The sequence below is a fragment of the Lynx rufus genome, unplaced genomic scaffold (assembly GCF_022079265.1).
Source record: "Lynx rufus isolate CCGP_SWC_20201006 ecotype Redwood Valley unplaced genomic scaffold, mLynRuf1.p SCAF_14, whole genome shotgun sequence".
Taxonomy (NCBI): domain Eukaryota; kingdom Metazoa; phylum Chordata; class Mammalia; order Carnivora; family Felidae; genus Lynx; species Lynx rufus.
In genome coordinates, this window is record NW_025814828.1 from 43,524,084 (window position 1) to 43,551,753 (window position 27,670).

At 40.0% G+C, this 27,670-nt stretch overlaps 1 protein-coding gene across 1 annotated transcript in view; it reads right to left on the bottom strand.

Moving 5' to 3' along the window:
• Window positions 1-27,670, bottom strand: part of DGKK (diacylglycerol kinase kappa) — a 177,177-nt gene that overhangs the window by 767 nt on the left and 148,740 nt on the right. The window contains exons 15-27 of the mRNA XM_047075727.1: window positions 19,793-20,012; window positions 18,069-18,173; window positions 17,534-17,630; window positions 15,927-16,034; window positions 11,221-11,317; window positions 10,837-10,944; window positions 10,093-10,206; window positions 9,625-9,759; window positions 8,299-8,459; window positions 7,619-7,760; window positions 5,600-5,686; window positions 1,920-2,030; window positions 403-530 (exon numbers count right to left, since the gene is read on the bottom strand). Of these exons, the coding sequence (XP_046931683.1) occupies window positions 403-530; window positions 1,920-2,030; window positions 5,600-5,686; window positions 7,619-7,760; window positions 8,299-8,459; window positions 9,625-9,759; window positions 10,093-10,206; window positions 10,837-10,944; window positions 11,221-11,317; window positions 15,927-16,034; window positions 17,534-17,630; window positions 18,069-18,173; window positions 19,793-20,012 (1,613 nt within the window). The remainder of the gene's footprint in view (window positions 1-402; window positions 531-1,919; window positions 2,031-5,599; window positions 5,687-7,618; window positions 7,761-8,298; window positions 8,460-9,624; window positions 9,760-10,092; window positions 10,207-10,836; window positions 10,945-11,220; window positions 11,318-15,926; window positions 16,035-17,533; window positions 17,631-18,068; window positions 18,174-19,792; window positions 20,013-27,670) is intronic.

The following is a 27,670-nucleotide window of genomic DNA, read 5'->3' on the forward strand; positions in this document are numbered from 1 at the left end:
CAAACAATACTGCTTTCTGGAGCACAACCAAAAGCTTGTAGCTGTATTTGACTGTGAGAGTGATCTAAGTATGACTATTTTGCCATACTTTATTGACCAAGCACAGGAATGGGTCAAGGAGAAAAGTAACTGCCTGTTCCCATCTTTCTCTTCAGCTGTCTGTATCACAGAGACCACACAGCATGGTTACTTCTCAGGTTGTCCCACTGCCAGTGTCAATATCACTTTTTAACTCACACTTTGTCTAAGAGGCTGCTTGGCATTGCCTAAGGTTGGCTCCCAGTCCGTCTCCTCCTCCATTACCACCATACCCATGAATATTTCTAATGGGAGATTTAGGTCCCTGGGAGGTTCCCAAGCTTCTGGGAAAGTCTTCATGACCCCTATGCCTGTGGGGGGCACTTACCAATAAAACCCTGGACTCCTTGGCCTGATTTAGGCTTGTCTCCCTCTTCTACCTTCTTCTTCCCCAATTTGAGGAACTTAACTTTCAACTTGATGCTTCTGCTATCAGTGTCTGAAGATTTTTCCTGGGAAACCACAGCAAGAGGAAGGTCAACATTAGTTGCCTAACATTCAGAAACAATTCCTAGAGACCTGGCAAGTTGCTGAACAAGGATGACTGCAGAAAGCAGACGGATTTGCTATCTATCCAGGCATTGGAAACTAGTCCCATCCCCTAAGAAGGCAAATGATCTTTACCAAGATCCTACTCCATGCCAGGTGCCTTGCTAAGTGCTTTAATAAATACTCTAAGTCCCCAAACAACCTTCAAGGTGGATATTTTCATCACTATTTTAGAAATGAGGAAGCAATGGCTCAGAGAGGTAAAATATTTTGCCTGAGGTCATTTGGATAGGGATTGGAAGGGTGAGCTTGCTAGGAGAACTGCTAGCTCATATGGCACCTCTGCATGAATTAGAAAAAGGCACCCCTTCTTCCATACATATGGTTTGGTGAGCTGCAACATACTTCTTGGCCAAATAACTTCATATATGGAAGAACCTGCCTCACAGGCCACCTGCTTCCTTGTCTGGAATGCAAAGAGTGTTCTCCACACGTAGCTCTTAATTATGAATGTGGATTCTCTGCTGTACAGATCATCTTTAATTCCAGCCTAGCCTCCTAGTCCTCTCACTCCTGCTAAAGTGTACTTATTTTACTACTAGTTGTAATAAAGCATAATTCCCAGGTTAACTTTGTTGCCAGAAAGTTCAGCCAAACACATTCCAAGAAACTTTGGGATTTTCTTCTCAAGATATTTATACCTCCAATCCTCTCCATTAGAAGAAGAGTATAAACCTGTCTTCCTCTTTTTCCTGATCTCTCTAAAAATGACAGCATCCTCACAGCTATATTGTAGCCACTGCTGCCATGCTTGATTTTCTTTCAAGCCATACACCTGCTAAGGGAAGGCACTGAGAGAGCCTGCTATGCTCCCTGAGTGGGAGGGACAGGAAGTAGCAGAGAGAGGTGTTTTAACCACCATATAGCCTGGGCACCAACCACTTAGAACAAATGTTGGATGCACACAACTGGTATTGGCCATAATTGTATGTGCCAGATGAAATCTAATTCCTAGTAGCAGGTATTGGGCAGGGAAGGGGAATTATGACCAGAGAACAGCACAGAAAAAAACAATCTTGCTTATTCTTTCCCAATAACCCCCTGCCACAGAATAGTTCTTCTTTTTGGTTATTTACACAAGGTCATCTAGTTTTCAGTGTGCTTTCCACCATGTCCTGTATGCTTATGATGAGGAGATGGGTGGAGGAGGCTCCTTTAAGCTCAAGCTGAAAGCCACTACTTGGACGCCTTTTGCTACATCAGTCACTGTGCCCTCCTGGTCCACACTGGAAAGGAGGGAACCAAGGAAGAATCCCTCTTCCTCATTATTTCCTAATCCCCAGTTAACACACCTCTGAAACAAGGATTGAATTCATCCAGTTGATCTCAGATAGCTTTTGAAACTCCTTATTCATGGTATCCAGGGTAGTTTGCAGTGTGGTTTCATCCTCAGCACTTCTCAGCTGGCAAAGACAGGAAAATGAGTGGGTGTCCAACTCTTAACACCCTGTCTTCATAAACTCTGGCTGTCTCCCACACTCCCATTCCCTGCTAGTGGCCATGAGACCACACGGTATTTCTTTGGGTAGCACTTGTATATCCTTTGGTCATGGGGTCAATAGAAAGTGTAGCTAGCTCTTTACTTTCTCAATGGGGAGATCCAGGAAACAACCATATTGTGGTGATTTCCTTGGGTCTGGTCTTGCTCACAGTCTGGCAAGCAGAGAGGTCCTTTGATCAGTACCAGTGAACACTTGAGTTATACTCCTACAGCTTAGGATCCAGAACAAAGGTCTTATCCCTGACCCTCAAATCCCTGGAGACATCAAAGTGTCCCCCTAAATAACAGCTACCAATTTCTAACACATGCTGTATGTCAGACATTATGCCTACATGATATTCTATCTTTCCAATAACTTTATAATACCTTACAAGGTACTATTCTTATTTTATAGGCAAGAAAACAGACTCAAAGAAGTTTGGTGATCAAGATCACATAGCTAGACAGAAACTCAGATATGTTTAACTCTGTAGCCCACCCTATACACCACACTTCCCAGAAAGGATATGTGGGGTGGTCAGATGCTGAGGGGAATCTTTATTACACAGTCACCACAAATTAAAGGCTACTTTGTGAAGCAAGGAGAAGGCTAGAGAGAGACTGGCTCAAATTTTCCCTTTCTGGCGGAGAAGGTCTGCCTCCCCAAGCTGTGCTTTAGCCCCCAGCTAGTCACTGTTTGTAATTAAGAAATGAGATCCAGATGGCTTTTCCCATAGGTTCAGCAAACAAAGCTTAAGCATTCCCTAACAACCCACAGAACCCACTGGATGAACACTTTAGAGTCTATGGAGAGTTAAAACGAATTCTTCTGGGACCATCTCCAATTTAGAAGAACCAAGTCATAGACTAGCAACATAGTTGAAATAATTTCCCTTAGTGAGCTAGGAGAATAGATGCATGTTGCTATCATCAGCCCGGACATGTTTTCCAGCCCACCTAACTTGGCCTCACCTCTCCTCCCTGTCATATACTTTACTTTCAATCTGGCATTTATGTGGCTTCTAGCTGTGCATGGGCCACTTGATCCTCCAGCCACAAACAGAGCCTTGCCCACTGTCACAAATGAGGGGCAGGTGAATAGGTGGGGGATGGGGTTGGAGATTATGGTCCATCAGGATGGGATATGAGAGAGAAACAAGTCAGTGATGACAATCTTTTGTGTTTGCTTTACAAGTAATGATTTAGGACAGTACAGAGTAGCCCAGATGCATGGGACATGTGTATGCAGATGGCAGTGGGATGGGGGATAGGTGTCAGGTAGAAATGGCTATCACTTCAAGGTAAGGGAGAAGGGGCAGGGAGTCCATAGGGGCATACTTACCAGCAATGCTCAAAAGGGGTTTGGTGGTCAACCCAAAGCCACAGAGAAGAAATAGGGATTTGGGACCTTGGAAAATGATTTCTAATCTTAACAGGAGAATAATAAAATGGCTTCCTAATGACTTCCTATTTAGCATCCAGAGACTCAGGCTCAAAATATTGTAGGTTGGTGGGACTGAATCTCATGCTCTATTCTCCTATCCTTCTGGCTGTATTGGAGACATTGTCCAGGAATTTTCTCTGAGGTAAATGTGCAAAGTGACTCAGAGGACTTTGTTGCTTATTTCTTAGTTCCTATTCTAACACATCACTGGCCATACATAGCATAAGTGAGGATGCCAAATAAAGAAAGTGGGAGTTACTGGGTGGGATTTACTTAATCATAAGTCTACATCACTCTGCCAACACTGAGCTCCTTACTGCCCTCTTTCTTCAAGGGGAAGAATGACAACACCAAAATGAAATAAGCTTTATTTCCATGCCACCTCTGACATAGTCTTTCTGGAGATATGTGGACATTCTTAGCTGCTGCCTGTCCCCTGGTTTCACGTAGATGTGTGTAATGTGTGTGTGGTCATTATCAGGCCTTTAACCTGTGTTAAGTGTGGTATATTCTCAATTTGGGTTATTGGCTGGCACAAACCAATTTTCATGCCATGAGCTTCAAGAAAGCCTGAGTGGCAATGAGAGGCCAAGCTCTCATATTTCCTGCTGCTCAGACTGGAAAGGCCATTGAGCTCTGCCTATGTATAGAACGTACTTCTGTTGCTGTTGTTTAAGGCTGAAAGATTCTAGCTTGGGCTCAGATGCTAGGACAGCCTGGCCTGATTGCCTTAGCCACTCTGCCACCTGTGCAGTGTGCCAATTAGATGTGCAAATGGAAAAGGGGAAGTGGATGCACTTCTTTCAATATCAACTCAGAAGCCCCTCTTCAAATAAACCGTAATTAGATAAGAGGCAAGAACAGCACCTGCCTCAGGGCTTTAGCAGCCAACCCAAAAATGGGGTGGTCACGATCAGTTGACTCATCAGAGCACACTCGTGAAGTGTGCCTATGGGCTTTGCATTATAAGAAACATTCAACTATTCTTATAGCTCAAAAACTGAGTGTCAGTCCATTTTTCCTAACACTAATAAAAATGTACCATCTATCAGGCTGGTACTAGGTTCCAGGCTAGCTATGTACTTAATATACGACAGTTAATTTAATTTTCACAACCTGGAGAGGTAGAGATTACAATTACTATTTTATAGATAGGGAAACTGAGACCCAGAGATGTGATGTTACTTCACACAGCTAGTGTTATGTATTCAACTGTGTCTCCCTCCTCGCAAGAAAGATGTGTTGAAATCCTAGCCCCCAGTACCTCAGAATATGACCTTATTTGGAAATAGGGTCATTGCAGTGAGGTCATACTGGAGTGGGGTAGGCCCTGATCCAGTGTGACTGGTGTCCTTATACGAAGATGGTCATGTGAAGACAGAGACACAGGGAGAATACCATATAAAGATGAAGGATTGTAATGCATCTACAAGCCAAGGAACATCAAAGATTGCCAGCCAGTCACCAGAAGCTAGGAAATGGCAAGGAAGGATTTGCCTACAGTTTTCAGAGGGAATATGGCCCTGCTGACACCTTGATTGTCTCCAAAACTATTAGACAATAAATTTCTGTTGTTTTAAGTTACCCAGGTTTCAGTACTTTGGTACATCAGCCTTAGGAAACTAATACAGTTAGTAAGTGGCAGATTTTGGATTTGAACCTTGAATTTCCCACATGGTGACAAATGTATTTGGAAACTTGGAAGATTTAAAGCAACTCAAAAGAGCTCACCCTTTTCTACTGAAGCTGTGTTATGTATGATGAGAACACCCTACTTTTGATTGGCTTGGTCTGGACCCAGGAGACATGTGTCAGAGAAGGAGAGACTTTTTTTTCAAGGATATGGTAGTCCCTATGGTTTAGCATAACCTGTGAACTGATACAATCAATGACAATCCTGGGTGAGGATGACACATCAGGGACTTCCAGGGTAAGCATCTGGCCAAAATGTTCCTACATGTCTTCCAATACTCTGGAACCAAGCATAGAACATGACCATCTTCAGATGGGATACTTTGCCCTCCCTTATTCCAACCCCCTCCACTCACCAAGTTTTCATCCAGGAAAGCTTTGGTGTCATCGTAGAGCCCTTTAAGACTAAATGTAACATCTACTGCATCGTTTCTGCTTAGAGTCTGAGAGGAAGAGAAAGGAAAAGAACGGAAGGGAAAGGACAAAGACAGGGGAGTTGGTTAGTAAGCATGCAGCTGGCTTCTCTGTAGGAAAGTAGGAGAAGGCTAGTAGGATGTGGCTGTAGGTGAAAAAGTAATTTTCAAAATATAGTACAACTAGTATAGCATGGGCATCAACCAATCAGAACTGACAGAACCAGAGGTGTCAACTACTGGTACAGCTTTATTGGTGTGTCCTACGAAGTGGTGCAGCACACCTTGGCATTTGGCACCATTGATCAAGTGCTGTGGATATAGTGAAATAGGAAGTATGTAAACCAGAGAGTAAATCTGATGCTACTTGTTGCTGATATACTACAATCACCTTCCCCATGGTAGGTGCGGTTGAGTCCAACCATCTCTTTTGAAACTCCAGGCTTATTCTCTTCACAGGATATGCAAAAGCTAGCTATTTATTACTTTATACACATAGTATAAAATGTGGTACTAAAACATTCTGCTGTCTGAAAAGTCCACTTTTGTGTTTCTACAAAAAAATACAGAAGCCTATCAAAAGGAGATTAACTTAGAATATTTCAAGTTCAGGTTTATTTTACTTTTGGAATTGAAAAATAAATGCATCACTTCCTGTAGATTATAAAAATGCAAAATAACATAATTATTTTAAAATTTTAAATTAAGCTGCCTGAATATAAATTTACTTCTGATATAAACATGTAATGAAATATTACATAATCCGTATTACTTTTGACAATTAAATTTTTGTTAATTAATGTTTTCCATCAATTGTTTTAATTTTTCAAATATATAGGCACCTGAAGATTCACTTGAAATTCTATCAACTAATGATAATTTATAGCATTCTTTAAATCAGAAGAGAAGGGTGGTAGATTTCCCAATTCATTCATTATAGCTTCATGAGTGTGAAAAATATTCAGCTTAATAGTAGCATCACTTAAGGGTCCAAATTTATTGTATACAAGTGATTCTTTGACTTCTTGAGTGTAAATAAGTGGTGGTAAATTAAAATAAGCATAAGAAAAATCTCTACCAAGAATTTACATTATGTCTAAGAAAACAGATACACTCAAAAACAAATTATAAAACCTACTTTAAATTGTAATGTGGCCAAATTACTGAAATGTAAAACCAAAACAAAACAAAAACCCTAAATTTACTGATCATGTCTTTTTAAAATGAAAGATGTAGTATAAAGTAAAAATCAGAATAATTGGAGAATTCTCTAGTAGCTTAAATCAAATAAACTTTTCAAACAAATCACTTGCTCATTAGGAAAAAATAAATAAAAGAAACTCCAGGCTTTGAGTTCCAGGCCTCCACCAACTAAGATATGGCCTAAAATAAATAGGTAATCCACATTTCAAGAGGCCCTGATCCTATATATGGCCCTTTTGTATTATTTGTCTAGCATTAAAGTTACTTTTTAAAAGAATCACTTAAATCTCCCAGCAATGGGTAAAGTCATGGGATGGTACATTTAACACCAAGTATCCTAATCTGGACCTTACCCTCAAGAGGGAAACCAAGGCAGCCTGGAGCTCAGGTTTCAACGACAGGCATTGCCTTAACAGGTTATACAGGGATCCACCAGAGATGAGGAAGTGCCAATGCCAAGTTTCTCTCTATCTATTGGCTATTTCTTCCCTGAAGCCAGTGTGGTTGATAGCTATCAGGAAGAGGGCTAGTTCTCAGGCTGATGAAATCTGCTAAGGGATTCCTGTCCCTCCCCGCCCAGCCATTCTGGACCTGTAACAAGCCAAGGAATACCTGCCCTCCCTTCCACTCTATAGACCAGTTTCCTGCCATATCATTTGCCCAGTTTCTCCACCCAGCCTCTGGCTCACTTTCCTTCACTTTCACCTTCTTACCTATTTGGTTTGACTCCTTTTCTTCATCTGCCCCTTCCTTTCTTACCTCATTGGGAATGCAGGAAGCTGCACCTGCCTCATTGCCACTGTTTTGGCTGTAAAATATGTCATTCAGGATGTTAGTACTGGCATTCACAGAATCCATGAGGACAGACACATGCTGGTGGACCTTGCTCAGGTCAGTAAGTCTGTAATAAAGCAAGAACAGATAAATGGGTCTGGAAATTCTAAAAACAAACTTCTGACGTGGGGTGCTGGTGAGAGGTGAGCTGAGGATAGAAATGAGAGCTCTGGGTATTCAAGTTGGGTAGGCAACTATGCCAGAAAATATTTCTGTTCTTCTCTAGGTATTTGTCTTTTTTGATCCTTGTCTCACCTGAATTAGATGCTGGATGCTTTGGGCGAGTGGGAGACCAGGTTAGAGAAGGGTAGCTGACTCCAAGAACTCTGGGGCCCTCCTGATATTTAAGGGCAAGGATAAATAGTCTTATTGGGCCTGAGGTAGCAGGAGATGAAAGCTCATCTCTGGGGCTAAAGGGAGAGGTTCAAGCTGGCTTATTGCTAAGCCAAAGAGTATTTTCTGCCTAGATTATCAGGGTCCCTGTCAATCTTCAGGGCTCTGGAAAAGACTCCTTTCTTAGGCCAGGCTCTCTAGTAGCCAACACAGACAAGTGTCCCTCTCTGTTCTCGGGATTCCCAGCCCTGTATTTGGGTCAGTCTACTTACTTGCTGATGAGGTTTTCTGCAAGCTGAACTAAGTGCTGCATCTGGGCATACTCTTCATCAGAGAGGCTATCCTGAGATTCCTGGGAGTCCAGTTGGGGTTGAGAGGCAGCTTGAATTTCACTATGTTTGTACTCCCACATTTTAATTGAGTTCTCAAAGTCCTGGAAATGAAGATGGTGGCATATCCTGGTGATTGCTATAGCTAAGAGGGTACATGGCAGATCTGTTTGTGAGTCTTATATTTGTGGGTATGGTGGGTAAAGGAGAAAGAGGACCCCATCCATTCTGCTATACACTCATCTACACACATCCACATCTATCCTTCATTTTTCTTCATTTTACTTACTCTTTCCTACTAGGCACTATTAAATTTTGTTGTTGTTGTTGTTGTTGTTACCGTGCTGCATCTTGAGACAACATGCTTCAGTCAGATAGATGTTAACCTTCCAGAAGCTCTTATATGAGGGCATCACAATCATAAGACAGTGGAACACCTTTCATGCTCCCTTCTTTGCCAAATCTAGGCCACATGTTGTGACGGATTTTAGAGCCAGACATATCTAGTTTAATTTTGAATTATGCTTCATCATTTACTGGTTGTGTGACCTTCAGCACATATTATTTAACATTTCTGGTTTTCATTTTCATCACCTGTAAAATGGAAATAAGAGTATCTACCTCATAGGATTGTTGGGAGTACCTGAGAGACTACATGTGACTAGCACAAAATAGGCAGTTTGTAAACTAGACATCCCCTCCCCTCTCTATTACTGTTTCTATGGACTGTTCACAGGTTAGAGTGGAAGAAAGCCTCTAAGTACTGAATATCTGATCATTAATGTCTTCTTTCTAGCTTTAGATGCTTTGACTTAAATGGGTGACATTTGTGAATGCAGCATTTTGAAACTTAGAGGAACCTAAAGACCATATTCAATGAAGAATCTCTTGTTGAAGATTTCTTTAGCACTTTAACTTTAGCACTCTGTGCAGTAGAGGGAGCAGAATAACTGTCCAAAACCAAAGGAGGGAGCTCCTTGTCTCACTCTCTTCTTTTGGACAGTGGTTTGCAAATGTCAGTATATATCAGAATGTCTCAGAGAGCTTGTTTACAAATGCAATTCCCAGGAACTACCCACCCCCATTCTGATTCAGTGGGTCTGGTGTGGGACCCAGGAATGTGCATTTCTAATAAGCACCCAAGGTGACTCTGATATAATTGGCATGCAGACCTCCCTTTGAGGAATTCTGCTTGATGGAAGTATTCAATACTCAACTGATAGCTGTAGATGAGACAATGTAGGAGAAAGATGAGACTTTCTTTCTTACCCGATCTCTTGTCAACATTTGGGCAGCATTCTTGTATCTGATCTTGATAAGTCCTGGCCTCTGAACCCAGGCCTCCCCATCCACCTGAACTGGGATACCTTCTTCACCATCAATAGTTATCATCACCTCACGGCACTGTCACAGAAGACGAGGGAGAATGGGGGAGAAAAATGAGGTAACCGCTACAGACCAATCTGATAATCCCACAGTAATGGCCTTAATGTGTATCTGAAGCAGGACTGGCAAGGATGTGAATCAGATTATCTCAGGGAAAAACATCTGTTTCCTATGGGCTTTTTGCTCCTCACAAACTCTGTTTCCAACCTTAGCCAGCACCTTCCCACCCACCAAATAATTTCCCTCTACCCTGGCACTCTTACACCTAGTTAATTCGTGGGAGTACTCCACATTCTAAGTTGTAGCCACAAAGCCCAGCCTTTTTCTGATACCTACCCAGCCCCTGCCTACCTGGGCGATACGATGATGATGCAGGTTAATGATACGGGACATTGCCATTTGTACGGAGCCAAAGATAGCCACTACCTCCAGCTTCCCATCATCTATTGCAGGAGCCTCATATTCCTGAGGAGGAAAAACTGTGTCATTCCACTCTTGAGAGACCCCTTATCTATCACAAGTACATATGCTTTTAAGGATCCTGGTGAGAATTTTTCTAGCTCATGAAGAGTAGAAAAACTACATATTAAAAGGGGAGAGACGAGGTCAGGAAGCCAATCTGGGAAAAGGGCACTGAGATCATAATTTTTAGCCCCTTTTGAGATTACAACTCTTAGCTGGTTCCTCGCTGTCCAATCTAGCATCATAAATCCCCAAGGCCAGTCCCACTGTCCTGATAACCTTGGGTGAGCTCAGAGAAAAGGGGCCATGGCAAATTTCCCAGGAGGTTTTATTGACAGAACTCCTTGGAAAAGAGAGAAATCTTTCAAAGATCTTTCAGGCAGGCCTAGGAGTAGAAAATTTGAAGTCTGGGCAAAATTAAGAATTGGTTTGATCCTGAGGTCTTTGGTTGATTCTGGAATGGTAATTGCCTTTTACAAAGGCCCTGATCATATATCTGGGCTAATAAATGTTCCCAGTCTACCTCCTATTTCCCCAGTATCTACTTCCTACACCAGTCAGTGCAGCTACCCTTTATGAGAGACCTTAGAGAGGTTAAGCCTTTTCCTTCCCTGATCCTTGTTCCATACTCACTGTGGTTGCTGTGCTGCTGCCCCAAAAGTTGACACCCCCAGCATAGCTGGTAATGTTGAGCACTACGATGCCTTGCAGGTTTGGCAAGGAGATGGCTTCTCCATCACACTGAAAGAAAAGAGTAGTTCTCATTGGTTGGCCCTTCAGATACCAGTATGAAGGGACATTTACAGATATGGGGGGAGGGCTCTGTTTTCTCTTCATGCTATCATTTTCTAATCCATAAAATGGAAATCTATCCTCATGCCTTCCTCCCTTGAGCTGCGAGGGAGGATCAGAGTTAAAGCTTGGGAAGAACAAAAGATATAGGGGAAGGTTGGTTCCCAAAGTAATGAGATTTCCTTTCTCCATGTCCAGGAAGTATTGCCCTCTTTTTGCACTCACCTCCAGGTGTATTCGTTCTTCTAGTTTCCTATAAGAGCGCTGCAAAAGTTCCTTGCTTCCCAGAAGGCCATACCACATCTTGTTCTTTAGGCGGCTACTATGGGGAGATAAAGGTAGAGAAAGATAGTCAGAGGTTGAATAATATAAAGATAAATGAATGAACAAAAGCAAGAGGAGACACCATCTTATTCTTCAAGTGCCTTCCTTTTTAAAAAAGTTTTTAAAAATTGAAGTATAATTAACATACAGTGTTATATTAGTTTCAGGTGTACAATATAGTGATTCAACAATTCTATACATTACTCAGGGCTCATCTTCAATCCCCATCACCTATTACACCCATCCCCACCCCCCAACCTCCCCTTTGGTAGCCATCAGTATGTTCTCTATACCTAAGAATCTGTTTTTTGGTTTGTCTCTTTTTTCTTTGTTCATTTGTTTTCTTAAATTTCTTAAATTCCACGTATGAGTGAAATAATATGGTATTTGTCTTTCTCTGACTTATTTCACTTCGTATTATACTCTCTAGATCCATCCATGTTATTGCAAATGTCAAGGTTTCATTCTTTTTTATAGCTAATATTCCATTACACACACACACACACACACACACACACACCACACATCTTCTCTATCCATTCATCTATGGATGGACACTTGGGTTGCTTCCATATTTTGGCTATTGTAAATAATGCTGTAATAAACATAGGGGTGCATATATCTTTTTGGATTAGTGTTTTCATTTTCTTTGGGTAAATATACAGTAGTGGACTTAATGGATCATATGGTAATTCTATTTAATTTTTTGAGGTACCTCCAAACTGTTTTCCAAGTGGTTGAACCAGTTTGCATTCCACCAAAAGTGAAAGAGCGTTCCTTTCTTTCCACTTCCTTGCCAACACCTGTTTCTTGTGTAGTTCATTTTAGCCATTCTGATAGGTATGAGGTGGTGATGATGTTTTGATTTGCATTTCCCTGATGATTAATAATATTGAACGTCTTTTCATGTGTCTGTTGGACATCTGGATGTATTCTTTGCAGAAATGTCTATTCACATCTTCTGCCCATTTTAACTGGATTTTTTGTTTTTCTTGTGTTGAGCTGCATAAATTCTTTATATATTTTGGATACTGACCCCTTATTGGGTATATCATTGGCAAATATCTTCTCCCATTGAGTAGGTTGTCTTTTTTGTTTTGTTGATTTTTTCCCTTGCTGTGCAAAAGCTTTTATTTTGATGTAGTCCCAATAGTTTATTTTTCCTTTTGTTTCCCTTGCCAGAGGAGACATATCTATAAAGATGTTGCTATAGACTATGCCAGAGAAATTATTGGCCTGTGCTCTCTTTTAGGATTTTTATGGTTTCAGGTCTCACATTTAGGTCTTTAATCCATTATTAGTTTATTGTTTTGTATGCTGTAAGAAAACGGTCCAGTTTCATTCATTTGCATGTAGTTGTACAGTTTTCCCAGCATAATTTGTTGAAGAGAATTTTTCCTATTGCATGTTCACACCTCCTTGGTTGTAGATTAATTGACCATATAATTGTGGGTTTATTTCTGGGCTCTCTATTCTGTTCCATTGATCTATGTGTCTATATTTGTGCCAGAACCATCTTCAAGTGCCTTCTTATAGAGAGGAGTCATGTCAAATGGTAACTGAACACAAGAGGGGATGCTAGGATAATATAAAGGGTATCCCTATGCAAACACCTGCTGAAATGGGTTCCTGGGCACCCTGGAAGCCCCAGCATCCCCCCAATTTGCTGATTTTCCTTGATGTTGATATTAGCTCAGACTTGGAAGAGATAGGCTATATTCAGAAAGCAATACTCATAAAAAGCTATGAGCGTAACTGGTTTATACACACCAGCTAGCCTGGAAAGTGCCATTCCAGGAGCATAAAATTTCAGCTGCTTGGGATCAATTTCATTAGAAACATGTGACTTTTATACTGCCATATATTTGAAGCGTAACCTTTCTGGGAAAATGGAGGGATTTCCAAGACCTGTATATCAAGCCCTTAATTCAGTGCTATAGAATAGGGCTAAGCTTACTAGGCAGATTATAAAGGAGGAGCCAGTGGAGAGAATGTGGGACAGCCAAAGGATATCGGGAGACTTGGGGAGGAGGTGGGAAAGACAGGGTTCTACTGACTATAGGATATCTGATAAAAACAGGCAGGGGACTTACAATCACTCTAAAGGTTGGATAGAGTTTACTATAAACTTATTTTTATTTTTTTTTAATTTTAGAGAGAGAAAGAGAGCATGAGTGAGGGAGAGGGGCAGAGGAGACACACACACACACACACACAGAGAGAGAGAGAGAGAGAGAGAGAGAGAGAGAGAGAGAATCTTAAACAGGTTCCATGCTCAGTGCAGAGCCTGACATGGGGCTTGAGCCCATGACCCTGGGATCATGACCTGAGCTGAAATCAAGAGTTGGAAACTCAATTGACTGAGCCACTCAGGTGCCCTACTATGAGCTTTTAAAGTAGAGCCACGATGAGTCACTACAAAGCATGAGTCTTGAAATGCAAGAAAGCTAGCACAAAATTACTTGGGCTCTCTTTGAAACCATAAGTTCTCTGGGCAATCTAGTTTTCTCATCTATAAAAATAGGAGTTCAGTCATATGGAAATTCAAAATACCTAGAACGACCAAAACAATTCTGAAGAAGAACAAAGTTGGAGGACTTTCATCTCCCAATTCCAAAACTTATTATAAAGCTACAGTTATAAAGATAGCGTGAAGCTAGACATATAGAATACTGGAACAGAAGTGAGAGTTTAGGGGAAAAAAACTTTACATTTATGATCAATTTATTTTTGACAAATGTGCTAATGCAATTCCTTGGGGGAAAGGATAGCTTCAAAACTGGTGATATGGTAATTGGATATTCATGTGCAAAAAGATGAACCTAGACCCTTACCTCACACCATACACAATAACTACCTGAAAGCAGATCATAGACTTAAATGTAAGAGCAAAAACAACAAAAATTTTGGGAAAAACTTAGGAGCAAATTTTTGATACTTTAGGTTAGACGAAACTTTTTTAGATGTGGCATCAAAAGCATGGTCCATAAAAGAAAAAACTTGATCAGTTGGAACTCATCAAATTTTAAACTTTTGTATTTCAAATGATACTACTGAGAAAATTAAAAGATAAACAACAAAAAAAGACAAGCAACAGAGTTAAATCTTGCCATTTGCAACCACATGGATGGACTCAGAGGGTATTATGCTAAGTGAAATAAGTCAGACGGAGAAGGACAAATACTGTATAATTTCACTTGTATGTGGAATATAAAAACAAAATAGGGGTGCTTGGGTGGCTCATTGGTTAAGTTTCTGACTTCAGCTTGGGTAATGATCTCATGGTTTGTAGGTTCAAGCCCCACATCAGGTTCTGCACTGACAGCTCAGAGCCTGGAGTCTGCTTCAGATTCTGTGTCTCCTTCTCTCTCTGCCTCTTCCTGGCTTTTGCTTTCTCTCTCTCTCTCTCTCAAAAATAAATAAATAAACATTTAAAAAATAAAAACAAAACAAAGCCAAAAAAGATTCACAAATACAGAACATAAACTGGTGGTTTACAGAGGCAGATGTGGGTGGGAAGATGAGCAAAACAGATAAAGGGGATTAAGAGGTACAAACTTCTAATTATAAAACAAATAAGTCACAGAGATGAAATGTACAACATAGGGAATAGAGTCAGTAATATTTTAATAACATTGTGTAGTGACAAATGGTAACTACATTTATCCTGGTGAGCATTGAGCAAATGTAGAGAATTGTCGAATCAATATGTTGTACACCTGAAACTAATATAACATTGCATGTCAATTATATTTCAATAATTAAAAAGGAAATATATAAAGTAGAAAGCAAAATTACCCTGCAACTGAATCTCTATGAAATAATCACTGGTAACATTGTCTTATAATTATAAATCTTTTCCTATATACATCTATGCATACCTATTTAAAAATGTTTACTATAAAATGAGTCATAAAAAAGACAAGCAACTGGAAAATACTATTTGCAAAGCACGTATCTGATAAAGTACTTGTTCCTCAGCCCATGTCTGCTCTGAGAAAGAGGTTCTGGTGGCAGATGGCAGGGGTGGTGGGAGGAGGCATGCTTTTTTTTTTACTTGAGGTTTCAATTTACAAGAACTCTGAGGCTGCATTTAGGTATGTCTGTAGTACAAAAGTACCAAAAGGTGCCAAGTAAGCTAACACCAGATAAGGTAAAATCAGTGGGTCCAGGGGGACCAGATTAGGGACACCAAGAACTAGTAGGGAAATCTTTGATAATTTGCAGGCTTGCCAAGCAAAAACAGACTTAAGCCACTCCTAGGACCTGGTGAAGCTCTCACATACAGAACAAAGGTAGGAAATTTGCTGAATAGTCAATGTAATCTGTTTTCAATAATAGTAACACCATGAGCTGTATTACACAGCAATCTATAGGTCTAAACTCTGTAGGCAGCTCCAAGTTCAGGATACCAGTGCAGAGTCATCACAAACCAGGTCAACATTTGGGGCAAGCCATCACACTAGGCCAACATTGGGACCAATGTGTTTTACTTCCAAAGAACCTCTTTCTTTCTCTTTCTTGTCTGGAAGTTAGGGGATGTAGGAGGATATGTGTATATTATGATTGTGTGTTTGGATATAGGGAGGGGAGTTTCTTTTCCTTACTTGTATTGTCCTGGGTGTTCATCTCTTCTGGTGTTGAATTCCAGAGAAATTTTAGCATCCAGTCCAATTCCAAAATAGTTGTTCATGACACACCTTTCTTTGAAGCGTCTTAAATTCACCAACGGGAAGAAGAGGACAGACATTGGTGCAGGAAAGAAGTGCCATTATCATTAGGCTGGAGGCTTCATCTATATAACTGAAAACCACTGAGGGAGGCCTCCCTTACATTGGGCACAAGACTTTATGCTCTTGACAGGCATATACAAATACCCTATTATGTTAACAATTAGCTTGTTAGCTTTAAGAGAGGGAACCCAGCAGTTGGGAGGATTCAGTGGCATGAAACTCATAATAAAGAAATCATCCTTGGAGGCCCTTAGATATGAGTGGCCAATATTTTCTTCACATATAATAAAGGGAAATAGTCATTGACTTATTCCCATAAAGAATAAGTATCTCAGATAAAAATGTATGATGAAAGTAAAGTCTGTACTACCGTTTTCAGAGATGTCTGAACTCCTTTGTACCACTTTCACATCAAAGGTCAAAGTGACCACACATTTGAGGGAAAAGCCAACCAGTTTCTTGATTCTTCTGCAACCACCTTGGGTGTCAACATCAAAACCAGTAATGTGCTAAAGCCAGTTAGTACCAGCTCATATAAGCTGATTGTGCCTATTATGTCCCAACTCTGCATTCAATGGAATTATATCAGTAGCTTGAAATAGGCCATGGTGGGAGGGTTTGCACCAGGAATAAATCAGGATTTTCCCCCCAGAGAGCTAGTTGTTAAACATTTGGCAGCATACCACTGATCAAAGCTCATAAGGTAGGTCCATGAGACCTCAGACATGAGTATAAGCCAATAATGAAATAGAGGGGAGTGGGGGTTGGAGATAGGAATAAATGAGAAGCTGCAGTTAGCTTAAATAACTGCCAACTGTGTCCTTCTTTTGAGCAACTGAAAATGAATACAGTTATTTACTCATAGATATATTTTTATTTGATACTAAACTGACCCCACATCTCTCACATGAGATTTGCCTCCCTCAGCTGCAGTCCAGAGATTGGGGTTTCTCCAAGTGATGTCCAAACTGTTCTTAGTGAAACTCAAAATGAGTAAATGTGGTGGAACTTGGCTCCTGGGAATATTTTAAAGAGGTAGGGCTAGTGATACAGATGTTTTTAGATTTCCTATCTAGCCCCCTAAATGATCACTTATTTTTTAGTGTCTCCAATTATTTATTGTTAAAGGCAACAATGGAAAAACAGGTCCTTTGCAATAACAACAGCTAATATTTATCAAGTATTTACAATAAGAATAACAATAATTATGTTAACACATATAGTACTTAACTGTGGATGCTAAGCACTGTTCAATGCAAGTACTGTGTGTATATAAACTGAATAAACACAAGAAGCCTATGTGGCTAGTTCTACAATTATCTTCATCTTATACATGAGAAAATTGAGGTTCAGATTGGTTGAATTACTTGTGTAAGGTCACACAACTAGTAAGTAGAGTCAGGATTTGACTCAATATCCTTAGGCTACTCTTAACCAGAGAAAGGAAAAGTCATAAAATGGTGGTAGGGCTAAATACTTACATAGTTTCAGGTGTGAAATATAAGTGCTCCAAATTGAGGTTGTCTAGGTCTTCACTTTTGAGAGAAGATATAGAAGACAAAGTGCCACGATGGGAACCTAGACACAAAAGATGTCACCTTGGTGTCAGATACAAACAAGAAAGCCCTTCCCCCCACTTGCATTTCACCCTATTTTCTCTGTGGAACCATGGTCAAACTCAATGACTTTCTCTTAGATTATAATCAAGGTTCTCATTCCAAAGAGGGATCATCTTAGATGAACAGGGACTTCCTCTGAGAGAACAGTAAGGTTGGGTTGCTTGCTTCAAATCTTGGGTTTCATCAGGCCAGCCTTTTCAAAGTACTTAATGAGGTCATTACTTCTGGACATTGGCATGGGATCTTATACTGTGAAGTTTCTAGGACATAGGGAGAGATATCTACCACAGAGTAGGATTATGGCTAAAGAAAGATGCATGAAAACACATCTTAATTCCATGGGAACTAGAAAACAGTGATAAAGGATAGAATAAGAGAAGGAGAGAAAGATCCTTACGGTGTCTTGGGCTCATCTGGCTAATGTCTTTTAAGTCATCTTCCAGGAAGAAAGTTGAAGTAAAGTTCTTAACCGATATTGTCTGACGGCTTTGCTCATCAAGAACTACAGAGAAAAAGTGGAAGGAAAAAAGGAAGGAAGGAGAGAGGGAGGAAGCAAGGTAGGAAGGAAAGATGAGAGGGAGGGAGGGAGAGAGCAAGGTAGGAAGGGAGGGAGAGAGCAAGGTAGGAAAGGAGGGAGAGAGAAAAGGAGAGAACGAGGGAGGGAGAGAAGGAGGGAAGGAAGGAGGAAGAAATAAAGGAAGGAGGATTGGTCACATTTGTTGAACTTTTCTTAAGCATCTCTTTCGTTTAGTTAATGCCAGTAGAGACCCCCATCTGACCATCTCCTCTCCTCCATAATGCTGTTTGTAGTCTTAGCTTTCTTACAGTGTTGCCCCCATGTCTCTTCATATCCATACTTGAGCTTTCTCTATTTTACTGGTTACTCTTTTTCTTTCACTCAGTAAATGTGGTGTGAGTAGAAGCTCAGAGCCAGGGGCAGAGGGAGAAAGGTGGAAAACCCTCTGCTCTTCTACCTCCATTATCATCTTTGTTAATACATTTACTCACAGGACTGTTTTCCAGACTTGAGCCTCTAGGACCATGCCATTCTTTCATCCAAATGTTTCACCCATTCCAAGAATATTTGAGAAGCCTCCTTCCTTTCACCAGCGTATATGTTGTATGGCTCAGATGCTCAGCCTGTGCCAAACCTCATAGGTTCAATCCCTATTCTACTAGATGTGCCTTTCTCTGTCCCATGGCCACAAGCTGCACCTCTAAATCTGACTTATATGTTCATGGAGGAGACTGAGAGTTAGTTGTGATAAGATTATGGGTACATCCCCACTTGGAAACTTAACTACAGAAATAGAGGCAAACAAGCTGTTTACTTCATTCCCAGTGCATAATGGAGATTTTCCTTCTTTTTTGGAAACTTGCTGAGGCTGTAACTAAAGGAACCAAGGCAGGAGAAAGTGCCATGGCTAAAAGTCAGAGGCCATCCAAGGGACTTCATTGCTACGTGGACTTCTCAACTCCACCAGTTCAAGAACACATGGTCTTATACCATTTTCTGATATGTTTTTCAAGGAAACATTGTGGGTAGAAGTGGGAGCCAAAATGTTAAATTAAGAATTTGGAGGAGTTTAAAGAGTTTTCATACTGAGTTGGAAGCTTACAGATGTCATGAGTTGTGGGAAATGGCAGTCAATGCCAGGACCACTCTCAGGGCCCTTGTGCCTGATTAATACTATATAAGACATGCAGAGATGAACACTATTTTCTTTTCAAAATAGTCACAGGCTTGTGGGTTGGAAGGAAACAGGAATAGGTGGAAAAAAATTCCATGGCTGGTGGTGGAAGCTGACAGAGCTTTGAGCCAGACCTCTTGGGAGCTGTAATTGTTTAGGATGAGTGTTAGTTCCAAAAATAAATGAGTTGCAAGGATTGAGTGTCTGGGAGGTAGGAGGAGCCAAAGAGACAGCTTATTAGGACTGAGGTTTTTCAAATTATCAGTCTGAAGACTGACTTTGAATACTATATGAATAGAGAATCTAGTCAAGTTTTGGCAGTGGAGTCAAATAGCAGACCCGGAGTGCCCAGAGTGAGGGAGACCAGTAAACCATCCACTGGAGCCTTCTCTTTCCTTTACCTCAATTGCCACAACTCTGGGACCCTTACCTTGTTCAACTTGGAATATGATGAGCTTCAAGGATTTCTGGAGATTCTGGGCCTTTGTGGCCAGCTCCAACTTGCACTTGGCTATGTGGTCTATTTGAGGGATGAAGGGCTTTCCATCTGCCTTTCCACTGTCTGCACATACTGTAGCACTTTTCTCAACTGCTGCCTCCTCAGCCAGGATATCAATCAGGGCACTGAGCTTGTCATACATTATGTCGCTCTGTGTAACGATGAAGGGGACAGGGCATTGTTATGAGAGGTTAGTGCTTGAAAGGACAGAATAAGGAACTGGGTGGTATGTGAGAGATGGGGAGAGGTAGTAGTTGGCCAGGAACCCTGAGCATAGAAAGTTGAATGTGAGGAGATAAAAGTTTGAGGAAAGAAGTACTTGGTAGATGTGATGAGATAGCCAAAGGGTGCTAGGGTATCAAACAGATATCGTTTGCTTTTGAGAAGCTATAGGCATCAATGTATATTGCCAAGTTTTTCTCATGTCAGACTGGCCTGTAAAATGATATGTAATGTGGCAAACTTGAGGAAAGAGAAAAATTACTGGATTGGCGTTTCTATGGGCATGCTCCTATGGATGTGGGTGTACCTCTGCATGGGTGCCTAGTGTCTGCCTTGGTATATGCATATGTTTGGGGACTGCATTCAATGATTATGGCTTGGTTTCCAGCTCCATCACTTAATAGTTTGTGACCTGAGGCAAGTTACTTAACCTCTATGTGCTTTTATATTCTAGGGCAGTTGTGAAGATTAAATAAATTAATGCATTAAAAATCCTTAAACATTTCCTGGCATAGTGTAAGTGTTATATAAGTTAACTATTGGTGCTGTTGTTATTATAGAGAGGCTGTTATACAGAGGTTATTATTTAGAGGTTATTATAGAGGTTAATGTGGGTGCATTTCTAGCATGTATTTGTACATATTTTCATGTATGTTCTAGTATACAACCATGTGCATACATGCTTGGTGTACACTTGTGTCTATGTGTAAGCAGATGCTTGGCATATGCTTAGGTACATGGTACATGTATTAGCATGCATAATGCCACTCTTCATTTGGTGAGATGGAAGTTTGATGAGGTCAGACTTCTCCCATAATGGAGGCATACCAGGCTCTTCTCGTTCCCTTTCTTTTACAATACCCAGTGAAAGGCACATTTCCTTTTCTTAAGTTTATTTATTTATTTTGAGAGAGAGAGAGCACAAGGGAGAGGTGAGAGAGAGGGAGAGGATCCCAAGCAGACTCCACACTCAGAGCACCATACGGGGCTTGAACTCACAAACCTGTGAGCTCATGACTTGAGCTGAAATCTCGAGTTGGACACTTAATTGACTGAGCCACTCAGGCGCCTTCACATTTGCTTTTAATCAAAAAGGGGGCCTTGGGACTTCCAGGGAGATGGCAGAGTAGGAGGATCCTAAGATCACCTCATCCCATGGATACACTACATAACAGCCACATCAGTGTAAATAATGCAGAAGATGACCCAAAGACCAGCAGAACAGATTATCCACAGCTAATCACAGAGAAGAGGCCACATTGACAGTTGGAGGAAGGGCAGAGACATGGTTGGGAACCAAAATGAACTGTGAGACTGTACGCAGGGTGGAAGGACACCAAAGGTACAGAGAAGGGAGAGAAGACACCACACAAGGCACCCCAGGTACAGGGGACACACACTGAGAAGACAAACCCCCATAACATTTGGCTTTGGAAACCAGAGGGGCTTTGTGAGTTCCTATAATCAGTGGGGCTCAACACCAGGAACTTTAAAAATCAGTGGGCTCAGTTATGGGAGAGCTGGAAGGTGAGAGGAAACTGAGTTTCTACTCTTAAAGACACAACAAAACAACCCCACTGAGATACAGCATAGAAGCAGCAGTTTGATAAACACTTGGAGGCATATGGGAAGGAGATTTATTTACTAATCTCAGAACGTGTGCTGGAAGGACAGGGATCCTTAGGAGACTTCTCCAAGAATAAAAGAGCTGGCAGGTGCCATTTCCTTCCCCCGCTCCCAGCCTAGAAACACAGACACCTGTGGGAACCAAGAGGAACACTTTCTACCCAGCTTGCTAACAGCACACCCCACCCCTGTGCACTTCTGTGGACCTGCCCCCTTCAACCCATCCTCAGCAGTTCTCCAAAGGAGCTACATGTCCCCTCCCACAGAGACCGGCACACACCTTGCTAATATTGGGCACCCCACTCCCTGAATTCCGTGGACCCACCCCATCAAACATGCCCTTGGCAGGAGTCCATCCAAAGTGAGGACACAAGCATGGCATTGTGCAAGCAGCCAGGACAGGGGCCAGCACCACTCCAAAGTGACTCCTGCTCTGGGCAGAGGGGAAGATAACCACACACATCAGTTCTACTGCAGCTCAAGCAGTGGGCTGGGGGCAGACATATCGTCTGACTGCAGGCCTCAACCACCAATGAAAGTTTCTCAGGGTACAACACAGGGAGAGTGCCCTGCCTACCAACAAAAGCCTCTCAGGGGGCAACACAGGGAGAGCATCCTGCAGTTTGGTCTCGGCAGATCTGACAAATGCCTGGTCTGACCCACCTCAAGCCTAATGTGGCTCCAAACTGGCCCATTAACCACACAAGGATGAAACACTACCCGCAACAGGCAAAGAGAACCATTTCAGATGACTCGACTAAAGACAAAAACAGCTCAGCCACAAGACCAGGGTACACACAACACACAGGAGACACCCTTGAAGTGCCAGGTTCTGGTAAGCAGAGGACACTGCACTGCAGGGCCTCTTTTTTTTTTTTTAATAAAGCTACTACTTTCAAGAACAGGAGGCATAGCTGACTTTTCTAACACATAGAAACAAGTATAAAGAGTTATAAAAAAATGACACAGAGGAATGTGTCCCAAATTAAAGAACAGGGCAAAATCACAGCAGGAGAGCTAAACAAAATGGATATAACTAATATGCTTGATAGAGAATTTAAAGTAATGGCCATAAATATAGTCACTGAATTTGAGAAAAGAGTGGAGGACCTTAGTGAGACCCTCAACAAAGAAACAGAACACATAAAAAAGAATCAATCAGAGATGAAAAATTCAAAAATTGAAATTAAATATACAGAAGCCGAAGAACAGATGAATGACCTGCAGGACAGAGTAATGAAAATCAAGCAGGGTGAACAAGAGAAAGAAAACCGAATAATAAAAAATGAGAATAGATTAAGGGAGCTCAGTGACACCATCGAGCATAACACCATCCACATTGTGGGGATCCTAGAGGGAGAAGAGAGAGAAAAGATTGCAGAATATTTATTTGAAGAAATAATAGCTGAAAATATTCCCTAATCTAAGGAAAAAAAATTTCCAGATCGAGGAAGCACAGAGATTCCCTGACAAAATCAACCCAAGGAGGTCCATACCAAGACACATGGTAATTAAAATGGCAAAAAATAGTGATAAAGAGAGAATTTTTAAAAGCAGCAGGAGAAAAAGAGATAGCTACTTACAAGAAAAACCACAAAAGGCTATCAGCTGATTTTTCAGCAGAAACTTTGCATGCCAGAAGGGGTGGCATAATATATTCAAAGTGCTGAAAGAAAAAAACTTGTAGCCAAGAATACTCGATCCAGCAAAGCTATAGTTCAGAATAGTAGGAAAGATCGCTTCCCAAACAAAAGTTAAAGGAATTCATCACTACTAAACCAACCTTACAATAAATGTTAAAGGAGATTCTTTGAGTGGAAAGAAAAACCATAGGCAGAAGTAAGACAAGTAGGAAGCACAAAAGCTGTAAAATTAAGTATATCTATAAAATCAGTTAAGGGAGTCACAAAATAAAACAATGACACCATATACCTAAAACGTGGAGTTGGAGAGAGGTAAAAATTTACTGCTTTTAGAATGGGTTCAAACTTAAATGGCCATCAACTTAATATAGACTGCTATATGCAGAAGATGTTATATCCAAACCTAATGGTAACCACAAATAAAACTAGTAGTGGATATCCAAAAAAATAAAGAAAAAGGAATTCAAGTATGTCACTAAAGAAAGCCAGCAAGCCATGAGAGAAGAGAGCAAGAGAAGTAAGGAACACAGAAGAACTATAAAAACAATCATGAAACAAGTAACAAAATGGTAATATGTACATACTTTTCAATAATTACTTTGAATGCAAATGGACTCAAAAGTCATAGGGTGATATAATGGCTAAAAAAGTAACACCCATCTATACACTGGGGTGCCTGGGTAGCTCAGTTGGTTAAGCATCCGACTACTGCTTTTGGTTCAGGTCAAGATCTCATGGTTCATGAGTTTGAATCCCGCATTAAGCTCTGTGCTGACAGTGCAGAGCCTTCTTGGGATTCTTTCTCTCCCCTCTCTCTCTGCCCCTACCACACTCATGCTCTCTCTCAAATAAACTTAAAAATTTATACAGAAAAAAGACCATCTATATGTTGCATACAAGAGACTCATTTCAGACCTATAGACACATGCAGACTGAAAGTTAAGGGATAGAAAAAACATTTATCATGCCAATAGAAGTGAAAAGAAATCTAGGGTAGCAATTCTTATATCAGACAAAATAGACTTTAAAACAAAGACCCTAACAAGTGCCAAAGAAAGACACTATATAATCATAAAGGGACCAATCCAACAGGAAGATATAATAATTATAAATATTTATGCACCCAACATGGATACATCCAAATACATAAAGCAGCTATTAAAAACCATACAGGAAGTAACTTATAGTAATACAATAATATCAGGGGATTTTAACACCTCACTTACATCAATGGGTAAATCATCCAACAGAAAATCAGTAAGGAAACTGTGGCTTTAAGTGATACTGTTGACCAGATGGATCTAATAGATATATTGAGAATATTCTATCCTAAAACTGTGGAATACACACTCTCTTCAAGTGCACATGGAATATTCTCTGGTTAGATCACATGTTTGGCCATAAAATAGTCACAACAAATTAAAAAAGATTGAAGTCATATCATGCATCTTTTCTGATACAATGAAACTAGAAATCAACCACCAGACAAAATCAGGAAAGAAAACGAATACATGGAGGTTAAATAGCATGCTACTAAACATGAATAGGTCAACCAAAAATAAAAGGGAAACCAAAAAATATATACAGAAAAATGAAAATGAACACACAAAGTCCAAAGTCTTTGCAATGCAGGAAAGTTGTTCTAAGAGGGAAATTAATAGTAATACAGGTCTACCTCAAGAAGCAAGAAAATTTTCAAATAAACAATCTAACCTTACACCTAAAGGAGATAGAAAAAGAAAAGAACAAAACCCCAAAACAATAGAAAAAAAAGAGGACTCAAATAAACAAAATCAGAAATGAAAGAAGAGAAATAAAAAATGATAACACAGAATGGTAAAATATTATGAGAGAATATTATGAAAATTATATGCCAACAAATTGGACAACCTAGAAGAAATGGATAAATTTTTAGCAACAAGTCACTTCCCTTAACTGAATTAGGAAGAAATAGAAAATTTGAACAGACTGATTACCAGCAATGAAATTGAATCAGCAATCAAAAAAACTCTGAATAAACAAAAGTCCAGAACCATCTGGATTCACAGGTGAATTCTACCAAATATTTACAGAAGAGGTAAAACCCATTCTTCTGAAGCTATTCCAAAAAAACAAAAGAGCAAGGAAAGCTTCCAAATTCATTATATTAGGCCAGCATTACCATGATAACAAAACCAGATAAAAACAATACAAAAAAAAAAAAAAGAAAACTATAGGCCAATATCTCTGATTAACATAAATGCAAATATCCTCAAGAAAACACTAGCAAATCAAATCCAACAATACATTAAAAAAATCATTAACCATGATCAAATGGGATCAATTCCTGGGATGCAACGTGGTTCAGTATTTGCAAATTTATCAGTGTGATACATCACATCAACCAGAGAAAGGATAAAGACCATGTGATTATTTCTACAGATGTAGAAAAAGCATCTGACAAAGTAAAACATCCATTTATGATAAAAATCCTCAATAAAGTATGTTTAGAGGGAACATGCCTCAATATAATAAAGATCACATATGAAAGCCCACAGTGAACATCATAGTAAATGGTGAAAAACTGAGAGCTTTCCCCCTAAGATCAGAAACAAGACAAGGATGCCAACTGTTACCACTTTTATTCAACATTGTAGTGGAAATCCTAGCAACAGCAATCAGATAACAAAAATAAAAAGCATCCAAATTGGTAAGGAAGCAGTAAACTTTCACTATTTGCAGATGACATCATACTGTATATAGAAAACCCTAAAGACTACACACACACACACACACACACACACACACACACACACACAAACACTACTGGAGCTGATAAATGAATTCAGTAAAGTCACAGGATACAGAATTTATATACAGAAACCTATACACTGATAATGAAGTAGCATAAAGAGAAATTAAGAAAACAATCCCTTTTACAATTGCACCAAAAATAATAAAATATCTCAGAATAAATTTAACCAAGGTGGTGAAAGATCTGTACCCTGAATACCAGAAAACACTGATGAAAGAAATTAAAGATGACACAAACAAATGGAATGATATTCCATGTTCATGGACTGGGAAAAAAAAATTTGTTAAAATGTCCATACTACCCAAAGCAATACACATTTAATGCAATACCTATCATATTATCAACAGCAGCTTTTACAGAACTAGAACAAATAATCCTTAAATTTGTATGGAACCACAAAAGACGCCAAATAGTCAAAGCAATCTTGAGAAAGAAGAACAAAATAGGAGGTATTACAGTCCCAGATTTCAAGATGTACTACAAAGATGTACTTCAAGATGTAAGGTACTGGCCCAAAAATAGACACATAGATCAATAGAACAGAATAGAGAGCCCAGAAATAAACTTACAAACATAACATAATAAAGACCATTGGTGAAAAACCCATAGCTAATATCATCCTTATGGAGAAAAACTGAGAGCTTTTCCTCTATGGTTGGGAACACGACACGGATGTCCCATCTCACCACTTTTATTCAACACAGTACTGGAAGTCCTAGCCACAGCAAACAAACAACAAAAAGAAATAAAAGGCATCCAAATGAGCAAGGAAGAAGTCAAACTTTCACTTTTTTTTGCAGATGACATGATACTACATGTACATAGAAACCCAGAAAGTCTCCACTAAAAAATTGCTAGAACTGGCAAATGAACTCAGTAAAGTCTCACGATACAAAATCAATGTATAGAAATTTGTTGCATTTCTATGCACCAATAATGAAGTAGCAGAAAAAGAAATTAAGAAAACATTCCCACTTACAATTGCAACCAAAACATTAAGATACCTAGGAATAAACCCAGCCAAGGAGGTAAAAGACCTGTACTCTGAAAACTGTAAAACACTGATGAAAGAAACTGAAGATGACACAAAGAAATGGAAAGACATTCCATGCTCATGGTATGGAAGAACAAATATTATTAAAATGTCTATACTACCCAAAGCAATCTACACATTTAATACAATCCTTATCAAAATACCACCAGCATTTTTCACAAAAATAGAAGAAACAATCCTAAAATTTATATGGAACCACAAAAGACCCTGAATAGGCAAAGCAATCTTGAAAAAGAAAAGTGAAGCTGGAGGCATCAAAATTCCAGACTTCAAGTTATATTACAAAGCTGTAGTGATCAAAACAGTATGGTACTGGCACAAAAAATAGGCACAGAGATTAATAGAACAGAATAGAAAACCTAGAAATAAATCCATAATTATATGGTCAATTAATCTTCGACAAAGCAGGAAAGAATATCCACTGGGAAAAAGACAGTTCCTTAAACAAATAGTGTTAGGAAAACTGGACA